Below are 19,625 nucleotides of genomic sequence, written 5' to 3'. Positions count from 1 at the left end.
AGCTTTTCAGTGTAACACTATTTCAGGTTATAGTTGGCATTTCTAGAAGATTCCACATGTATCACTTGGCATCTGACCTAAATGTACAAGTCTAGAAAGAGTTTTCCAAAATCACTTACCAATGAATTATGATCAGCTTCTTCGTAGGGATTTTTTGCTCTCCAAGGTAAATGAGGACACCAATTTTCAACCTAAAAAGCATCAGTGACACTAAATATGCAGCTTCATCTATAATGAATTAATATACATACAAAGCACCGAGAACAGCTCCTGGACACAATGAGCACTATATTAATATGTGCTATTTTTATTATTAGCCAAATTCCCATGCTTTTAGCTAGTATTCCAGATAAAAGTGCCCTCTCAGATGAAACAATCAGCAGCAAAGGTCAGAAGGAAGAGATTATACTTTACATCTGTCCTTCAAAGTACTTTACAGCAATTAATTCCTTAGTCATTTAAGCCTCACATCTCTGTACCAGAAGGAAAGGGAGTCTAATGGCAGAAAGTTAAAAGACTGAAACATTGCCACTGGGGAATGAGAATGTAAGGTGTCTCTGTGACCATTTAGCAAATGGACAGGAAAGATCCTTATCTGCTGTGGCATATCTGGAAAGGAAATTGAATGGCATTGGAGCCACAGAACTCAATCCTTTACCTGAGTTAGGAATGCCACTGATAGTTTAGGGCTAATTGGTCAAGGTTTCCCTCATTTTCTAGCTATTCACTTCATACTATCTCAAGAAATAAGGTGGTAAAACCTATCTGAGAAAGAAATGAAAGGAGGAGAGAAAAAAAAACCTTGATGATCTTGTGAGAGCCATTCTGGAAGACGGATTGTTCTGTCAATGCATAAGGTTTAGAAATTGAGGGGACGAGGAAAGAGAAAGGAAAAAAGAACTTGATTCTATAGAAATTATTTCAGCAAAGGTTATCAAAGACTATTAGGCAACTTAATTTCTAGCAAAAAAAAAATGAGAAATGTATTAAAGTTATATTGATGTCTGTTCTCTGTCAAAACTAGCCATAAAATTTGAAGACAGCATTATCATCCGTTTACTAATAAATAATGAGATTATGAAATATGGCTAACAGGCATTGAAAATAATTTTTCTATGGCCAGGTAGATCTATAAAATTTAATGAGCAGTAGAGTGAGGGAATGTCCTTAAAGGGGTCACTAAGATGGCAGAGACATGTGTGGAACTATAGCCTCATGGGTCAGCACAAGACAGTGTGCCCTCTCAGTCTGGGTAAGTTTTCAAAGAATCATGTCAGTTTTACTAATCTGGAAGTTACTCATAATGCAAGGTGATCTTTACTATAACCAAAGTAATTGGCCTGATTTGCATAAAGCCATCTGCCACTGCAGATGATCCCAAAGCAATAAGCAGAGAGAAGCAAAGCTTGGGGAGAGGGCGGAATCTCTGAATAGGAAAAGTGAAATATTCTCTTTTCTTCTTACGGGATAAAATTAGACCTTACCATATTTGTGAATGATTCAGAGACTCAAAAGGATTCCCCACAAGGAAAGCTAAAATGGTTTTTACTCATAAAAAAGAAAAGACCAACTTGCCTTGGAGGCCTACAGTCTAATTACTGGGATCTGACAACAACATGACCATGAAAGGCAATATCTGCAGCTCCACAAATGAGAAAAATGAGGAAAAACAGCAGAGAAAAAGTCTGCAAGTGGATGAAGCCTAAGCTGGTCTCAGTAGCATTATGCGCATCTGTACCTTGTATTCTTAGGCCAGATTGAATTATTTAGCTCCAATTAGATTTGTGCAAATTGACTCAATAAAGCATATTTATAACATGAAGGCTTCAAATGGATTGTAGACTTGATTGTGAGATCTTCAACCTCAACCCATCCCCGCCAAAAAAAAAAAAAAAAAAAAAAGGATGAGCAAGGAAGGTACAGATTTGAAATAAACCTTACACCAAGTAAATAACCAAATTTACCAGCCACCCACCAGGATGAAAAGTTTTCCCAGGAATAGCATGATGGGGAAAGATGAAACAAGACTAAAGAAAATCAACTAAGAGGAGAGACATGAGCGAGACCAGATATTCATAAAATTCTCTCCTCACTCTGCCACTGCAAGAAGAATCTTTCAAGATTCACTGTGATGAAAATACAGTCCCAGGTGATTTTTAAAAAGATGACTTCCCTACAGAAGCCTGAAGACTGTAATGCCTCTTTGAAACTGATCATTTATCTTAGTTCTTCTTATTCTAAATCACTGGGTATTACTTCCTAAGGCTCCAAGGGCACTCCTGAAAATATAAAATATAGAGTCAGTCCAATTTAGCTTTTAGCAAGAAATTTCGCTGTTATACATGCACTCGTAATGGTGGGAAAATCAATTATGAACATCTTAGCACAGAGCGAGAGGGTGGGTTCTTAAGGTTGTTTTTGTATGTTGTGATAGGATAACTGGTTAACAAAATAATTAAATTATACATAAACCAATTATCCCATGGGGAGAAGGGAAAAACAAAACAAAGCGTTTCTTTCTTTGGGAAATCTCGGAGGATTACCAGGATTGGAAGAAAGCCAGCATTGGCAATAACTCCAAGTACTGAAACAAACAGCTCTCAAATGAGCAACATTTTCCTAAATAAGAACACCATTAATAACATTCAGGGAAAATCTTGCTGAAGGCTAGTAACAACCTCCTAATCCTTAACTTTGTTTTCTTTTGATCTGTCCAGGGTCCTTTAACAAGCTTAACCCACCAGCAGAGGATGTTACCAATAAAGCTAAACCCCAAGGTGAGCCCCACCACCTTCTTGACCTGAAAATGGTTCTATTTCAAGTCATTCTCAGTAGCTCTTCCACTCTTGGCTCTCAGAGCCCTAGCGTCCTACAGCTGTCTATGACCACCTTCCTTCACACTTTCTCAACTGTGACTCCTGGTACGCTCTTCCTGGGACATGATTTTATATTTCCCCTCAGTATGGAGACACACTGGGTACCCTGCCTCCCCCCCCACCTCCTGCCGTCAACCCCATCTCTACCCAGCTTTTACGGCCTGGGAAAGACCTCCTTCAAGCCCTCTGCCAGGGAAGGGACTGGACAGTCCTAAAAGTAGCCTACAATTTACTACCATAAATCTAAGAAATTAAAAGCGTCTGAGCTCACGGCAACACGCACACAACAATCGATTGAGGAGAAGCATTCCTCCCCAGTAACCTTCAACTGGAAAGCAAACTCTGACATGAACTAATCTTTCTCACTAGCCTCAGGCCACAAAATGAAGAGGCAACAAAAACAAAGACCAGCCAGGCTAAAACTTTAGAACATCAATGCACATTCCATGGAAAGGACCCTATAAAATCACTTTTCTTGAACAACGAGATATAAAATACAACAATTTTTTTTTTTGACATTCCTCCTCACAGTGATCTAAACTTCTTTGAACAAAAAGGGTTTTGCAGCTTAAACATGAACATTGTGAATCAAAGCATTCTCTGAGTCCCTAGAAGTCTAATCTGGTCAGACTTATTTCTAAGGTCTGTAGGATGGCCAATTCATTATATTAAGGGGAAAAAAGTTGCTGGCAGATACATAGACGCTCAAGTTGGAGTTTAAAGACAGAAAGAAAAAGTAATAAAGCTACTCTGAAAACTAATAGATCCAATGTATATATGCATGTTGTTAGATATAATATGGCAAAACTCTTAGTAGTAATGTTCTATTCTTTTGAAAGAATAATGATTAGTCTTTGTTATGGCTTTTTCTTTCATGATTAATGTGAAGTGTTCTGTTCTAATGGGTCACCAACACACAGGATTTCATGCTGTATTTTTCAGATGATTTAAGTATAATCAAAACTAAATGAGAAAAATGCATACGAGAAGTCTGAGATCGTCTCTGGATGATGGTGTTCTGGGGGCTTTTCATTTTCTTTTTGCTAATCTACATATTATACATTTCACAATGAAAATTAAGAGAATAATTTTTAAAGGAGTTATATAAGCATACCATCATGTATGAAGGCTTAGAATATGTTGGGCTCCGTGACACACACATACACACACACACTACACGATTTAATTCCCCATAGGGCCTTATAACACGGGTACTATCAACATGTTACATGGGATGAAGTCAAGGCTTAATGTGAATTTGCCAGTATAACTTCTCTAGTGAGTGGCAGGGCTGAGTGACAACTGAAATTTGTTGCCTCCCTGACCAGGATACACTAGAATTACCTTTAGGCCAAGCTTAGTGAGGGATAAGAGACCTATTTCAGTGGGGAAAGATGACTGAATCTGGGATCAGTCAAATGGACTCTATGCCCAACTCTGCAAATAACCAGGCATGTAATTTTAAACCATTTGGCTTTCAAGTTTTCTCATCTACTTTAGAGTTGGATCAGGTAACCCACTTAATTTTATTATCCGATAAGATCTGAAAGATAGAATTTATGTCATCCTGTTAGGCTAGTTGGTCATATATCAAATGAATACAGTTGACTATATATCTAAATATTCATTTGACACACTGATTACGCTTATATATACATGCATACATAAACATATACACATTTGTTATACTGATGACATCAAATGAAGTTACTCATTACGGGATACGCTAAAAAAAAGTAAGCCCCCTGCACTTCTCTCTACCACATGCCAACTCCCAATTCCTCTACTTTCTAAAGTTTTAATGATAAAATGCAGATGGTAAAGGATGTCTACTCATGTAAGTGGTAAGTGGTTCTTTTAGTTCTAGAAACTTTCTAGTTCTAGAGAACTCTCTAGACTAGTTCTCTGCACCAACACCTGAGTTGATTAATATTTTGGTCCGATTCCTTATCTGAAGAGCTGTGTAGGGGGAGTGGGCTGGGAGAGACAAAGAATAAAAGTTGCGATGTACTAGGAGCCAAGCATGAGGATAAGCCCTTTACACACGTCATCTCATTTGGTCTTTTCAAATAACCTCTTGAGAAAGGCTAATTATCATGCTAGATGAAGACGCCGAAGTACAGACTAGACACAGCTACAGATGGAAATGCCACCTGTCTTGCCCCAGAGCTGGTACGCTCAATCACTATTTGAAGCATATTGGCTAAACTTTTGGTTCCTACAGTCCCAAAAGCACAGTCCAGTCTTCAATATTGGAGTATCATCGCCTAGGTCTTCCGTATGAAATCCTTTAAAGTGATTATACTCCCACTGCGTGGCAGTACTGTACGGTTAATGAATGTAGCAACAATTCTGCTTCCAACTCCTGCTCCTACCATTTGTTCTATGTAGCAAGAGCAAACGAAATGCCAAAATTGGATCACATTCTACACATACTCAAATGCTGCAACGGCTTCTCCTTGCTCTCAGAATAAAACCCAGAATTTATACCAAGATCTTATAGAATCTGACTTCAACTCTTACGCTGTTTGCCTCTTTTACCCTGCCCTACATAAGCCAACCTCCTTGCAAGTCCCAAGAACATGCAAGTTCATTCTTATCTCAGTGGGGTTGCCAGATTTAGGGAAAAGAAACGGGGCACTCAATTACATTTTAACCGTAGACAAACAACAGTTTTTGTTTTAGTATAAGTATGTCCCACACAGCATTTGTCACATACTTATACTTGAAAAAATTCATTGTTTACCTGAAATTCAAACTTCATTGGCTGTAACGTATTTTATCTGGTAATCCTATAGCTCAGGGCATCTGCATTTGCTCTTCTTTCTACTTGAAACCCTCTTCCTTCTAGAGTGTTCCATGCCTCACTCCCTTACTTCCTTCCACACTATGCTCAAACTTCTCCTTACAGAAGCCTTCCCTGACCCACTGACCTGGCCACTCTGCATCCTCCCTAGTTTATTTTTCCTCAGAGTATTCATCCCTTGAGGCAATTCTTTTATATACTGATTTTATCGTTTGCTGCCCCATCGGCATGTAAGCTCCCTGAGGACAGAAACCTCTCTGTCTGGTTCTCACTCTATCCCCAGTCCTGAAAGCAGTACCTGGCACACAGGCAATGTCCAATTAGTATTTGTTAAGTAGTGAATGAATAAATCAAAAAGCATAACTTGGGCACTAAAGAGACTCATGATAATGATACTCTTTTCCACTTATGCGGCGCTTAACTGTTTTCATTTTATTGGAACCTTTCAACAATACACTGAGGGAGGCAAAGCAGGCTTATCTTGACCTCAATGAGGAGAAACCAGACTGAACTCAAGGGAAAGCTCAAAGCCACATAGGGAAGTGGTGGGATCCAGACAGGGAATCAGGTCTTGTGTGTTTCCTCTAACACTGTACTGCTGCCTCCTGACAAGACAGGCAGGAATATTATTAACACAAAGTACAGAACTGGCTACCTGCAAGACACAGAGTGCAGGGCCAGAGTGATCCATGAGAGTTCTGCTCAGCATATCAGGGGTGAGGGGGGTGCAGAATTTAAGGTGATGTTGTAGTAAGTGTTCAGTGTGCCACAAAACCAGTGGGGTTCTAACAAGAGGATGAGACACTTTCAATAATCCATCCCAAATTGCTCTAAGAGGAGAAAGGCCAATTCTCCCTTACACACGAGAAGCAGCAAATAAATTCCACTGTAGCCAACCAAAGAGATAATGCATAGAGATACTTTCTATAGCAACTCTCACTAGGCACAGCTCCCACTGGATGCTGGCAAAACTGGTCCCAACTGGTCTCTATCCACATGAGGACATTTTGACAACTAAACTCAATTTTAAGAGGTAGTCACATTTTAGACAACAATGATATAGCTCTTTTTTTGTGTTTAATGTGCAATTATGGTAAGTGACAATGAAAATAAAAAATGGGCAAGAAAGCTGTGCCTTCTAATACAATTGGCTCATTCCATTCTAACAGTCTAATCTGAGCCCTTGTATGCTCTCATAATATTACAGAGCATTACAGTAGTCCCCTCTTATCCACGGTTTCACTTTCTGATATTTCAGCTACCCACAGTCAACCGCAGTCTGAAAATATTAAATATTAAATAAAAAATTCCAGAAATAAACAATTCAAAAGTTTTGAATTGCGCAATGCTCTTAGTAGCATGATGAAACCTTGTGATTCCTGCTCCATCATGCCCAGGGCTGGAACAGCTCCTCTGTCCAGGGGATCCATGATATAGACACAACCCACTCACATTAGTCACTTAGTAGCCTTTATGTTACCAGATCAACTGTCTCAGTATCTCAGTGCCTGTGTTCAATAAACCCTTATTTTGCTTAATAGCAGCCCCAAAGCTCAAGAGTAATGATGCTGGCAATTCAGATATGCCAAAGAGAAGCCATAACATTGTGAAGAAGGAAAAAGTATAGTATATAGAGGGTTCGGTAACACCCTCAGTTTCAGGTACCACTGAGTCTTAAAATATATCCTCCATGGATAAGAGAGGACTACTGTATATTAAATGTGTTAATCAGTGCTCAAAACACCCCTGCTTCATATCTCAACTCAAATGTCTTAGCAGATTTTAATGTTACAAAGTTTACGACTTTTTTTTAAGATTGGAAGGGTTAGAGCTAGAAGTTACCCACTCAAAACAAAAAACTATTGTCAATTTTAAAAAATGCTTCAGATAGAATCATTCATTCAATAAACACATGTGCCAGACATCATTGTACGTGAGAACAAAACAGACAAAACTCTCTGTGGAAATGACTTTCCTTGTACTTGTTGTTAACGTTAGGTGTTAATGGTCACCCCAGGGTGACTGCACTTCTCTTCCCACTGCCTGCTAAACACCTGTCAGATATCTGCACTTCTTACTCCCTCACTTTCTTCAAATATGGTCCAACATCATTTTCTCACCTTCTCAGTAGGGCCTATCCTGACCACTCTATCCAAAACTGACACCATCACTTCTCATAAGTACTTCTTGCCCTCTCTTTAGTAATTCTCCCCAGGCACGTACTACAATTTAGATGATACGTCTTACTTTTTTGATGTTGCTAGCTATCTCTCCTTCCATAACACAACCATAATGAGGAGTGTTTATTCATTGTTAAATCTCCAGCAGCCAGAAAAAAATCAATAGCAATTAATGCTGCTGGCACTCAGGTTGTGGCCCCTAAGCATTATTTCTAAGTGAAACTGGGGTGGTATGCAGGCCAGGGGAGCAAGGTGGTTCTTAGAGATGCTGGTTCCAGGCCTAGGGCAGGAACTGTATGAGATGAATCTGGAAGATCTTGGCATACCACAGAACAAGAAAACTATTACAAACTACCATGGTCATGTCAAAAGGTCTGAGAAAGCAGTATGAATAGGTCCTCACTGGCCAAAGCGGGGCAACTTGACAATCAGTAAGAAAATAACTGCAATGGATTGTTCAAATGTTTTAATCCATTACTACATAATGATAATAAAAAACAAAAACAAGCAAGCAAAAAGAAGAAAAGCTGGAAGTTCTAGGAAATGAACTGGGAAATAAATGGTTTCTTCTATGAATTTCCTCTTAGGGTGATCACATACCTGATGAAGAGTCACGTCTCTGCACAGAAGTATTCCTGATATATTAAGAAGGTACCTTTAATGAATTAATGAACCTGGGCACTGATCAATGATTGCTAACATCAAAAAAAAAAAAAAAAAAAGAGAGAGAGAGAGAAAGAGAAATCAGGCATTATGTGCCTCCCAACTCAAGTATATAATACCATTATCCATGAAATAACTTGCACAAACAATATTAGGCACTATTCTGATCAAACCTCAGAGCTAGCTATCACTTTACTGGAAATACAAGGGGGCAAAGAGCCAGGTTATGTAACAACATGGGCTGTAACCAAAATTCAGAGTAAGACAAACTCTAAGGCAATGAAGCAGTTTCTCTAACAAAAAATTAGAAGGAGGAAAAATAAGAGATGGAAGAGAACCTAAAATGAAGAGAGATTTAGGAGACATCAACAATTGCAATTTAGGGTCCGCACTGGAAACCCAGTTCAAATAAATAAACTTTAATTTATACAATGGCCTGAAAATGTGAATACTAATCTGATGTGAAGGAATTAGGTTAATTTTCAGGTGTGAAATAGTATTAGCAGTTATAATGAGAATAGTTGTACAGTATGTTTTAGAAGTCTCTTTTAGAGATACACATTGAAACAGATGATACGATGCTTGAGATTTGTCCTAAAATAATGAAACAGAGGAGGTTATAAATGAAATGAGACTGGCTATGAATTGACATTGTTGAATATGGATCATGGGCACACAGGAGTTTGTTATACTCTTTTGTAGTACATGCTGGAAATTCTGCATATTAAAAAGTTTAAAACATAATTTTAAAAGTATTTTTAGGGTCACACAATAGAAATTACATGAGACAATATTTAAATGTGTATAAAAAACAAATTGGAGATGACAGCATTGAAGCCCCATCCTGCCACATGTGTTCCAAGAAGCAGTCAAAGAAGTGTTGGTTTGGGTTTTGGCAAGTCTTGTCCTTTGCCCTTCTGATTTTTGTAGAGTGGAGGCCAGAACAAGAAGTCTAAATATAAATGTTGTGGTATATAACATTCAAAAACAGGAAGTGTTGCTAAGAACTTTAGTGGGTGAGGGGCTAAAGGGAGAAACTGAGAGATCAGTTAGGCTGACTAACAAATACTGTTCTGTAAACTCAGGATTTTTTTTTTAAAAAATTCTTTTACTAAGGATGTCTTAGAACTCAGGTAGTAACAGCAACAAATATATATATATGAAAAAGATACCAATAAAGGCTGAACAGAGAAGGTGAAAAGAACATGATCATAATCTCTGCCACCTCCTTTACTGCCCAGAAATATTATCTTGAGGAAAAGGAATTTCCCATTTCAAATGGCTGAACATTTGAAGGGTGTGTGTTGGTATTCTCGGGCAACAATCTGGTGATATTTTTAAAGTACTCCCTGACCCACCCCAAAATGTTAGTTGTTTTTTCATTCAGGTTTTGTCCTGCAACCTAAGCAGTCTATTCTTTATCACTGCCCACTTTGACAAATTAGTCTGTGCAACACCATTTCCAACTTATCTTTAGCAGCCAACACAGCTCATAAATCCAAATCATTGTACTGGTTATTAGGATTTCATTTCATGCTCACATTCACAAACATTTAAGCTTTCAACCTTTACTGTTGGGCATTAATTTTAGCATTAATCAAGGGATTAAGTATGCTGAATTTAAACTCAAGGTTAATTACATGCTCAGCCAATATTAGTTTTACATACTGCCAAGGGAGAACAGAAAGAAGCAAAGACCTTTACGTCAGTTGTTTATGAAATATAAGAACTAGATTGACAAGTAAGGCAAGAAACTGCTTCTTTTGCTCCTTTGTGAAAGAGTCATAGACACACTCTCATGCATCTAGTCCAAATTGGCATTTGAAGCAATAGCTTGCACACATCCTAAGATCTAGCAATCAATCACTGGGCAATTTGATTATTTCAGAGCAACTCTACTTGCAATGGCAACAGAAGTGCATACAAGAAAAGCACAAACAAATTAGGAACTCTGGAAAGGTATGATGTTTCCTAGGTTCTGTAACAACTGTTTAAAAAGAAAAAAAAGTGTCAGTGTCAAATATATCAGTATCATCTATCAACATAATATCAACAGAGATGAAGAAATTCATTCTAAATTTTGTAAAAGCTGATAGCAGTAAAAGGCTCTGCAGACGGTTAAGTTAATATACCTGAAACAATGACATTCAGAGTAATTACTTTATAGGGCCCTGTCTCTGTAATGGGAGTAGTTACATGGCTCACAAAAACAGATACAGAAAATGAACTGCCTGATGTTCTGGAAATATAAGGCTGCCTAATGAATCATTTGCTCATTCCTACCACTTGGAATGGCTGACATCTGGTTTTCGTGAGTTATGGCAGCAAGAGAGTTTGTGGTTTTTTGGAGGCGGAGGGTATCGAAATTATGGAGTATTAGAAAACTAGCAATGATGGAGTATTAGAAAACTAGCAATGAAGATCTATTCATTGAAGTTAGCTAAATTAGAGCCATTTTCCCATCACAAGTGGATTTAACCATACAACTGAATGCAAAGTCAATGGCTGCAAGTCAGCTACCTAAGATCAGTTTTCCTTCATCATAAAGGAGACAGCAGGAACGAAAACTGCAGGACTTTGGAGATAAGCGACTTGACCTCTCTGAGCTATCTATGAGTTGGCTCTCCATTACTCTTTAGAGTTGGCAAGAGGTTTAAATAAGATTGTGTATAGCTGACCCACAGTATCTGTTGGGGACTGGTTTCAAGACCCCCGTGGATATTAAAATCCTCAGATGCTGAAGTCACTTAAATAAAATGGGGTTGTTCTATATTTGAGGTGTCTGGTACAGTGGCGCATCAATAGTCTTTCATTCTTCTCTTGTCTGCCCCAAAGTCCCACCTCTAAAGAAAGGCAACCACTCAGCTTTTATCTTTACCATCTCTAGTACAGCGTCAGACATATAACAAACAGCTGTGGGGGTATTTTAAGGAAAAATACTGATGGCTTTGCTTCCTGGGATTTAACCAAAAAAGATCCATAGACTACAAGTTGGTGAGGGTGAAAGTACTAACAGAAGTTTCTAATCCCATAACTCAGTGGAAGCTGGTGCACTGAGACAATCCTAAGAAAGAAAAATGAAGGAAGAGTACCATCTCTTAAGATGGGTCTGAACCTAAATGCTCCAATTCAACTAGTGACTGACTATACAAGAGACATTTTACTTCATGTCCTCTTGGCATCTGTCAAAGCTCTGATGTTAAACATAGATCAAAACAAGAATTGGCTCTTTCAATAAGGATTAGGAATAGAATAAAAGTCACTGGTGCATGTGTTGATCACATTAACAACTCAAATGAAGATATCTCTCTCAATCATCTCCCCAGTTGCAAGAGAAACCTAGATGATACAGGAAATAAAAACGCAGGTTTCAGAGTTTACTTAAATAACAGAATAAGGAAAGTTTCAAGACAGCAAGAGAGAATAAAACCACACAAGTGAACCAACAGCTCCTACAAAGCCACAGATATTGTCCAGGATTTTAAAAATACTAAAAAGGAATTAATCGGTTTTACAAAACATCTCTACTAATCTCGCATTAACAATGGTAGGGTGCACTGGGTCCATACGTGCAGCTAATTCCAGTGCAAACACAAGTATCATGTCCAGAAATGACCAATCAAGGGGAAATACTCTCACCACAAATAAATATGTATGTGAAGTAATGCACATGTTAATTAGCTTGATTTGGCCGTTCCATAATGCAGACCCATATCAAAACACCAAGTTGTATACCATGAATACATACAAACATTGTCAATTTAAAAATAGGCATTAAGGGAAACAGCTGAATTTCTATATTACCAGAAGTCAAAGGATCTAAAATTGCATTACACTGGTAAATGAGAACCAGAAATTGATTCTAATTCTAAAATGGAACAATGTTCCCACTTATAATGTCCAAGGCTAAGTGACATCCCACAATTATTCTCAAAAAGATCACAACGTTTAAAACCACGGAAGTGTCAGTTATGCTTATTGAGTGTGTTTTATCTGCCGGGTTGTACTCTAAGTACATTCCTATTATTTTATAAAGGAAGAATCCTAGGCACAAAAGGTTAAGTGACCTCATAGAGCTAAGAAAGCAGCAGAAACAGAAGCTGACGTCAGGTGTAAGACTCTAAGATAGTATTCCTATTGAAGGGACCATATTGGTGAAATTCTCCTTTAACTCTCACAGGGTACTTATTACAATGCTATGATAACACAGAAAAGCCCTGAGGTTCAGGGTTATATTCAGATTAAAACTTTTAAGAAGAGGTCCCTAGTTATCTCCACCCATTCTCCTGGTTCAGTTACCTGCATCCTTTCTTCCTGTTGCTTTTACAATGATTAACACATAACGTGGTGTCAAGAAAATGTGTTTTCATTAACTGTTGACAATGAATTCAATAACCGCTCACTGAACAGAATTCAGCCAAGCAACAAAAAGACCACCTGATCATCTGCATAAGAAGAGCGTGGAATGGGCTAATGAAGCGTATTTCACACCTCAGGAAGAGAAAACATAGTTGCTGGTTCCAAAATGAAATACTCCGCCTCAGATAGCAAGTGTTATGTGATCCATCATGTCTCTTCATCCCGTATTCCTCTCTACTTCCCTTCCCCAGAACCTCACTTTTCTCTCAGCTTAGCCATATACTTCACTGGGAGCAGGGGTGAGGTGTGACAAAGGGAGGGAAAGAAGTCACAAATAACTGCAGTCTCTTCCATTTGGATCACTCTCCATGCCTTCCAAGGAGATGGAAGTATGGGAATGTAAAATCCTCTGCCTCAGCAGCATACCCCAACATGCAAAGGCTTAGGAAGGCATGAAATTAGCCCAGCTTGTCAATCATGGAGCCTGGTCAGACTCTGGCTAAATTCTTTCAAGTAGAAAGGGGAATAAAACTTTTGAAAATTAAACTAAATGAGGGACCTTTTCCTCAGGGCAGGAGAGGTACTTCTAATTGACTTTTCAACTAGAGTGAAGGTTCACACGTGGCCCCAGGCTTTACTCCTCTGGAGAAGGAAATGAGAAGGCAGGCTACAGGCCACCCAAGCCCGAAGCCAGAAACTCAAATAAATGCTACCAAGTCAATTTGCCAGCAGCCTGCTGATGAGGAGCCTCACACACCCAACTCTCAGAGCTGTTCATTTCCAAGAGGTATTTTAACTATTGTTAGCTCTGGGGTTTTCATGATGGCAATGGAACAACCTTGTCCCCCTTCCCCCAAAAAATCATGGAGCCTGGTTGGACCCCCCAAAAAGTGTAACTTGAATGTACCCAGGCAAAGAAGTAATAGTCTGAGAGAAGGGCAAATCCCACAGAATCAGGGCCACATGCTCTATTAGCAATACTGTTTGGCCTCTATCCCCATCACCCTATGGCAAAGAAAGGAGAGGCATCTGAATCCCACAAAAGGAAAACTATGGCAAGAATATTTTATTTAGCCTCAAAAATGAAGGTATTCTCCTTCCTGCATGGTATCACCAGCTGTTATTATTGGTCAAATAACAACAGCAACAGCAAACAAAAACGGGGGACAGAATAAAAAGAAAGGGCAGCAGAGGGTCTGTGGAGGCATGACCTCAAAATTGGCCAGAACCTGTTTCACAAGACCCCAAAGCTGCCTACCCTGCTCCAACCCCTTCCTCCCCCAGTCCATAAAGGGGAAGCCAGCTGGTTTTGATTCCCAAGAGGTTCTAGGTGAAATGTATATCCTTAAAGTCTGTAAAAAATTCAAGTGGCCCATAAAGTTCTCTGCAACCATTAAAAAAAAAATTACAGAAGCTGCTATTTAAATTCAAGGGTACAAATGAAAATGACGCTCAGATTTAGGGGAAAAAAGGAAGGTAAATGTAACTAACTTTTAGTTACTTCCCTCGCAAACCTAGCCTTACGCATCTCTTCCCTCTGGCTGTTTCTGAGTTGTTTCTGTTATAATAAACCAGTAAATGCTTCCTGGTCTTTAAAAGGAGGAGGAGGACATAGGCTCTGCTATTCAGATCCACACACTGATCCCTACTACAAGCAGTGACTCAAACGCTGAATCTGAATAGGGTGGCCCTGGTGACTGAGATGGCAACCTCTCTAAAGATCTGGAGCCTGCTCTTGGCCCTGCTTTGATCCTATGCAGGCTGCTTGTACACAGGAAGAACATCTACTGGAGGGAATTCATAAAACATCACTACCCACGTTCAAGAGTACAGATGTGATGTCCTCATGAGAGCAAAAGAAGTGCTCTAAAAGATAAGAGCTCTCACATGTTCATCTAAATCTCAGGTTACCAAACTGAGCATACACGTGCTAATGACAACTGGGATGACTGCTATAGACATGCATATGTATGGACCCAGAATGCCCCCAATATACTCAAGTGTCACTGGGAGAATTCCAAAAATAGCTACACAGAGAGCAGGAGCTTCAGCTACATTGAATTCCACCACAGCATGGATGAGTATGTTGATGGCATAGAGGACCTGAAGATAAAGCCTATCGGCAACCAGAAGGTCTACCCACATTCCCAGGTTTTGGTAGAGTATTCCATACTTCCCAAGTGGTAGCCCCTGCCTATGTCCATTGTCCCACCACTCCCACTGTGCAACTGATACCATAACTTTCCCTATGTTTTTTCTCTGCCTTGAATACACTTTTGTCTTTCATTTACCTAACTTACTTCTAACATTTTTTTTTTCTCAAGATTCAGATCATATGGCATCTCTTCTCGACAAACCCAGGAGATTTCCTGATATTGACTCTCTTTATACCTACCCAAGCTGAATGATCCTCCTTTCTCTAAATAATTTGTATTATTCAAAAAACAAAACCAGAAAATAACAAGTGTAGGTGAGAATATGAAGATATTAAAATGCTTGCACACTGTTGGTATAAAATGGGGCAGCTGCCTTACAAAATGGTAAGGCAATTCCCCCCAAAATTAAAAATACAGTTACCATATGATCCATCAATTTCACTTCTGGGTATATTTCCAAAATAACTGAAAGCAGGGTCTTAAGGGGGAGTTAGTGTTTAATGAGTCTAGAGGTTCAGTTTTGCAAGATAAAAGGAATTCTAGAGAGGGACAGTGGTGATGGTTGCACAATAATGTGAATATACTTAATGCCACTGAACTATACACATTTGAAAACAGTTAAGATGGCAAATCTCATGTCTATTTTACTACAATTTAAAGAAAAGCTAGAAAAAAAGGAAATAGCTAACTAACTCCGCTTATTTTTCCTGGGGAGGCAGGGAGAGTAATGAAGGACTGAACCATAGGTCCTCCATATAAAAATACCACACGTTTTCAAGCTTTTCAAATTTCAGACTCAGCTACAGAACAGTCCAATCAGTCACATCTACCCCCAGGAGCCACAGAAAGCTACTCACCTCACTGAGGTAAATAAAAAAAGAGCAGGTGGATCCATCCACTCCATAGTCTGCGTAGCAGGGATCTGAACGCCACATGTCTTTCATCCACTGAAACAAGAAGAACATCTCTGAGCAGCCCATTCACAGGACCTCCACATCTGCTGACAGGGAAGGCGAGGATAGAACGGTGAAGACGGAGTGAATGGCTCAAGCTGTGGCCTAAAGAACTGAGTGACGGAGTCACTGAGCTGAGGTCAAGATAGCCAGGTGCGCAGCTCACCTCCTTGGATGATTAACAGGAAGACACTGGCTTACATTAGGCCTCAGCAGAAGCGCTTAGAGTGGAGAGTAAGGTCGTGGTACAGCAGGCAATAAAGCCCAGGAGAGGCAGTGGCTTAGGGATTTTTATCAAGATCAAGTGCCTAATGGGACTCTGATATCTACACCCCCTCCAGGAACTCCAGTTCCAACAGCCCACAGAATGGTACCTGAAATACAGTGTGTGAAGGAGGGCATGCATGAGCGTTGACGGACAGCCCACATGGATACCACCCAAATGCTTCTGGGGCTGGTCCCACTGTCCTAACTACATCCCTGAATGGACACTGTTCTCTGACGGACGGCCCACATGGATACCACCCATGCTTCTGGGGCCGGTCCCACTGTCCTAACTACATCCCTGAATGGACACTGTTCTCTGAAAACTACTGAGCAGGGAGTGGTCTCCCCAGGCGCAGGCCATACAAATAGGATTTCTAAAAAAAAAAAAAAGCAGCCAAGTAAAAGAGCAGCCAAGTGTCTCTGGGTACTCAACCACAAATACAAATGTGACACTTAAACCACAATCTGGAGGCTTCAGAGCAGGAGCCTGGGAACTGAGAGGGTAGGGAGTTGGACACTAAATAACAGCAGTTCCTTGTCATTGGTCCTTCAAGGATCACTTGCTGGAGGCTGGGAAACAGAGCGGGGAAGTCAGCTTCAAAGACTCAGCAGGTGCCTGAAATGGCCCAGGCTCTCTCATGCTGACCAGTGAGAGCCATTGTTGACCAACTCCACATGGCTGACATAGGCATAGCAGGGTTTTCATAGCCACAGACAAAGCCGGCAGGATGGAGGCACCCCATAAATGATTCATGTCAAGGGCTCACTCACCCATTTGTGTCACTGAGGAGGAAAAGGAAGGGAAGGGAAAAAGAAGGGGTGTTTGTGCAGATTGGGGATGATGAAAATGACCCTGCTCGCCTCTGCCTTACCTTGATCTTTCCCTCACAGTGGGGGTAGCCGTCCATAGGAGGCAATACACATTTTTCTTGAGCTCCGTTAATGATATCTGTGAAGAATGAAAAACAACAAAGGATACAATGAGATCTATAAAACACAAGCCTAACATTCTTGTAAGCCAAGAGGTAGGGAGAGAAACCAAAAAAGAAAGGTCTCTGTTGGCAGCCATGCTCTGATACATGGAGCCCCTCCAGCTCCAATATATCTAACTGGTCCAGAGTGATGACTGACCTGAGGACAGCCCACCTACAGGCTGGCCAGAGACCTATGACAACATGTGTGGCCCGGCTTAAAAAAGTGAGCCAAGCCAACCAGAGCGCTTGCTTAGAAATCTGCAATAGGGAAACTAAGAAACCAAACAAGCAGGGAGCAGGAAATAAAGCCATGTAATTAGGAGGGTCCTCCAGCACTGGTAGGGACATTCTAGGCTATGTGGGCAAGCTGGGGGGGCCATGAACAGACCTCATGAAGACAACTGCATGAGCTGAGAAAGCCAACAGGCCAGAGAGATGTGAATAGAGCTGGTGCACAGAGAGCCATGAGACGTATCTACACCATCCTAAGGAACTCCTGCCCTGCATCCATGGGATACAGCTTCTTACAGACCCAGTCCTTAGATTTCCATGAAGTTCTCCTTATTGTTTTAAATACTTCCTCACAATAAACTCCTTTTACATTAGCTAGCTTGAATGGGTTCCTATTCCTTGTAACTGTAGGGTAAAAACGAAAACAAATGCCTTTGAGAAGCTAAAGGTCATTTCTTTCTGATAGAAACATTCAATATACTCCTCCTAGCTATTTAAAACCATGTATTATTGTGAACTAGAGTCATCCTACAGTGCTATAGAACACCAGAGCTTATTCCTCCTGTCTAGCTATAAAGAAATGAGAAATGTTTGAGATTATGAATATGCTAATTACCCTGATCTGATCACTGTACATTTTATGTATCACAACATCATATCACTAAGTACCCTATAAATATGTGTAATTTTGTCGATTTAAAAAAAAATTAAATGAAGCTTATGGTCTAATGGTGGAGAACATACAAATAAATGAACAATGAACAATGGAACAACAGTATAACAGGCATTATGGCAGGGCTGGGCAAGGCAAGATACCTAACCCACTCTCCAAAGCTCCAAGAAGGCCTTCTGCATCCAGTGACATCTTAGCCGAGATGTGAAGACAAAGTAGGAGTGAGCCAGCCAAAGGGACAATCTAACGATGCCATTCAAGGAACTGAGGTGGTCTCAAACAGAAAGAAGTGTGAGGTACTCAGGCCAGACAGGAGATGCAGCAGGAAAGGCTTCAAATGCCACAATAAGTACGCTGATCTTTACCCTAAGAACATGGCGGAATAATGTTATGGAGGGGAAGATTATGATCACACTGTTATGTAGGAATGACCATTTTAGTCGGAAAACAGGACAACCCTAAACCTATATGCTTCTCTTTTCAGACCTACTATATTTTCCAGAAATGTCTGGAAAATATCATTACTTACTGCTGATAGTTTTTTAAAGAAAGCATTAATCGGAAATTAGATTCCAAACTGCAATATTATTTCACAGAGGTATTGAAATGATAACTCAGTGGCTGCTGGGACTGAGACAGAAGTTAGTGCTAAGGAGGATTTTACCCGCCCCTTGAAAACCAGTTATTTGATAGTCTGTCACCAAAATTCTTGACCTCTTGATTCAAGTATTTCAACAAGCCCTCTAACTGCTAAGAATAACTAGAGCATAAAAATAAATACCCTCTTTCTCATGGGTCTCTTAGTAGTTAAAATGGAGGTTACTTGGCTTGTCAGAGACCCTGTTGCATGATCTGTAAAATGGGAATGACTCTGCCTCTATTTCTTCCAGCTCTTACTAAGTCAACACCCATCAAGAGGCTGGCCTGGCACGCCCAATGGCAGATACCACGGACCACAGCAGGTGCTTAAAAGTTGGCATTTGCTATATAATTCCACACAACTTTCACTTGCTATATCTGGAAAAGCAGCATTTCAAATGCACAGACACTTCTGGAAAAGCATTCTGTGTTTTTGAAATAGACACAGACTTGAGGTGGGGCTCTCCTTCTAGCTGCCAGCTCGAGAAGCCCTAACAAATGGAATGCCTCACCATAGAATAGTATTTTGCAACGATCATTATTCCTATCACTATTTTAAATTCTGATTTTGCTTGTCAATGTTTACTTGGCATGATTGGGGGTTTTGACCAGGCAAATGAGCAGCAGCAGAGGTTCCACGAAATTAGGCACAGTCTATGAGAGCCTGGGGTTGGTAATCAGACATTTTAGGGGGTACCTGGCGGGGAAATGCCACCCCCTTTACACCACAGATACTATTCTACTCCTGGAATATTCACTGCCAGCTAGAGGCTACTGACATGGTGGTGTGGTAGGGCAGGGTGAAGCAGGCTCATTGAATGAGAAAATAAACTAACAGGTCCATGAAG

At 40.1% G+C, this 19,625-nt stretch overlaps 1 protein-coding gene and 1 pseudogene across 7 annotated transcripts in view; one reads left to right on the top strand and one right to left on the bottom strand.

Annotated features, from left to right (window-relative positions):
* The window catches only part of MGAT5 (alpha-1,6-mannosylglycoprotein 6-beta-N-acetylglucosaminyltransferase), a 338,815-nt gene that overhangs the window by 118,600 nt on the left and 200,590 nt on the right, over positions 1-19,625 (bottom strand). For all 7 annotated transcript variants that reach the window (XM_024243304.3, XM_063712758.1, XM_063712754.1 and 4 more), the window contains 3 exons: positions 17,133-17,209; positions 15,898-15,987; positions 120-191 (listed from right to left, as the gene is read on the bottom strand). In XM_024243304.3, the coding sequence (XP_024099072.1) occupies positions 120-191; positions 15,898-15,987; positions 17,133-17,209 (239 nt within the window). The remainder of the gene's footprint in view (positions 1-119; positions 192-15,897; positions 15,988-17,132; positions 17,210-19,625) is intronic.
* LOC103889944 (epididymal secretory protein E3-beta-like) lies at positions 14,587-15,071 on the top strand (annotated as a pseudogene).

This window comes from Pongo abelii, chromosome 11 (genome assembly GCF_028885655.2).
Source record: "Pongo abelii isolate AG06213 chromosome 11, NHGRI_mPonAbe1-v2.0_pri, whole genome shotgun sequence".
NCBI lineage: Eukaryota > Metazoa > Chordata > Mammalia > Primates > Hominidae > Pongo > Pongo abelii.
The sequence above is the reverse complement of the archived record's forward strand: the minus strand, read 5'-3'. Positions and strand labels throughout refer to the sequence as shown.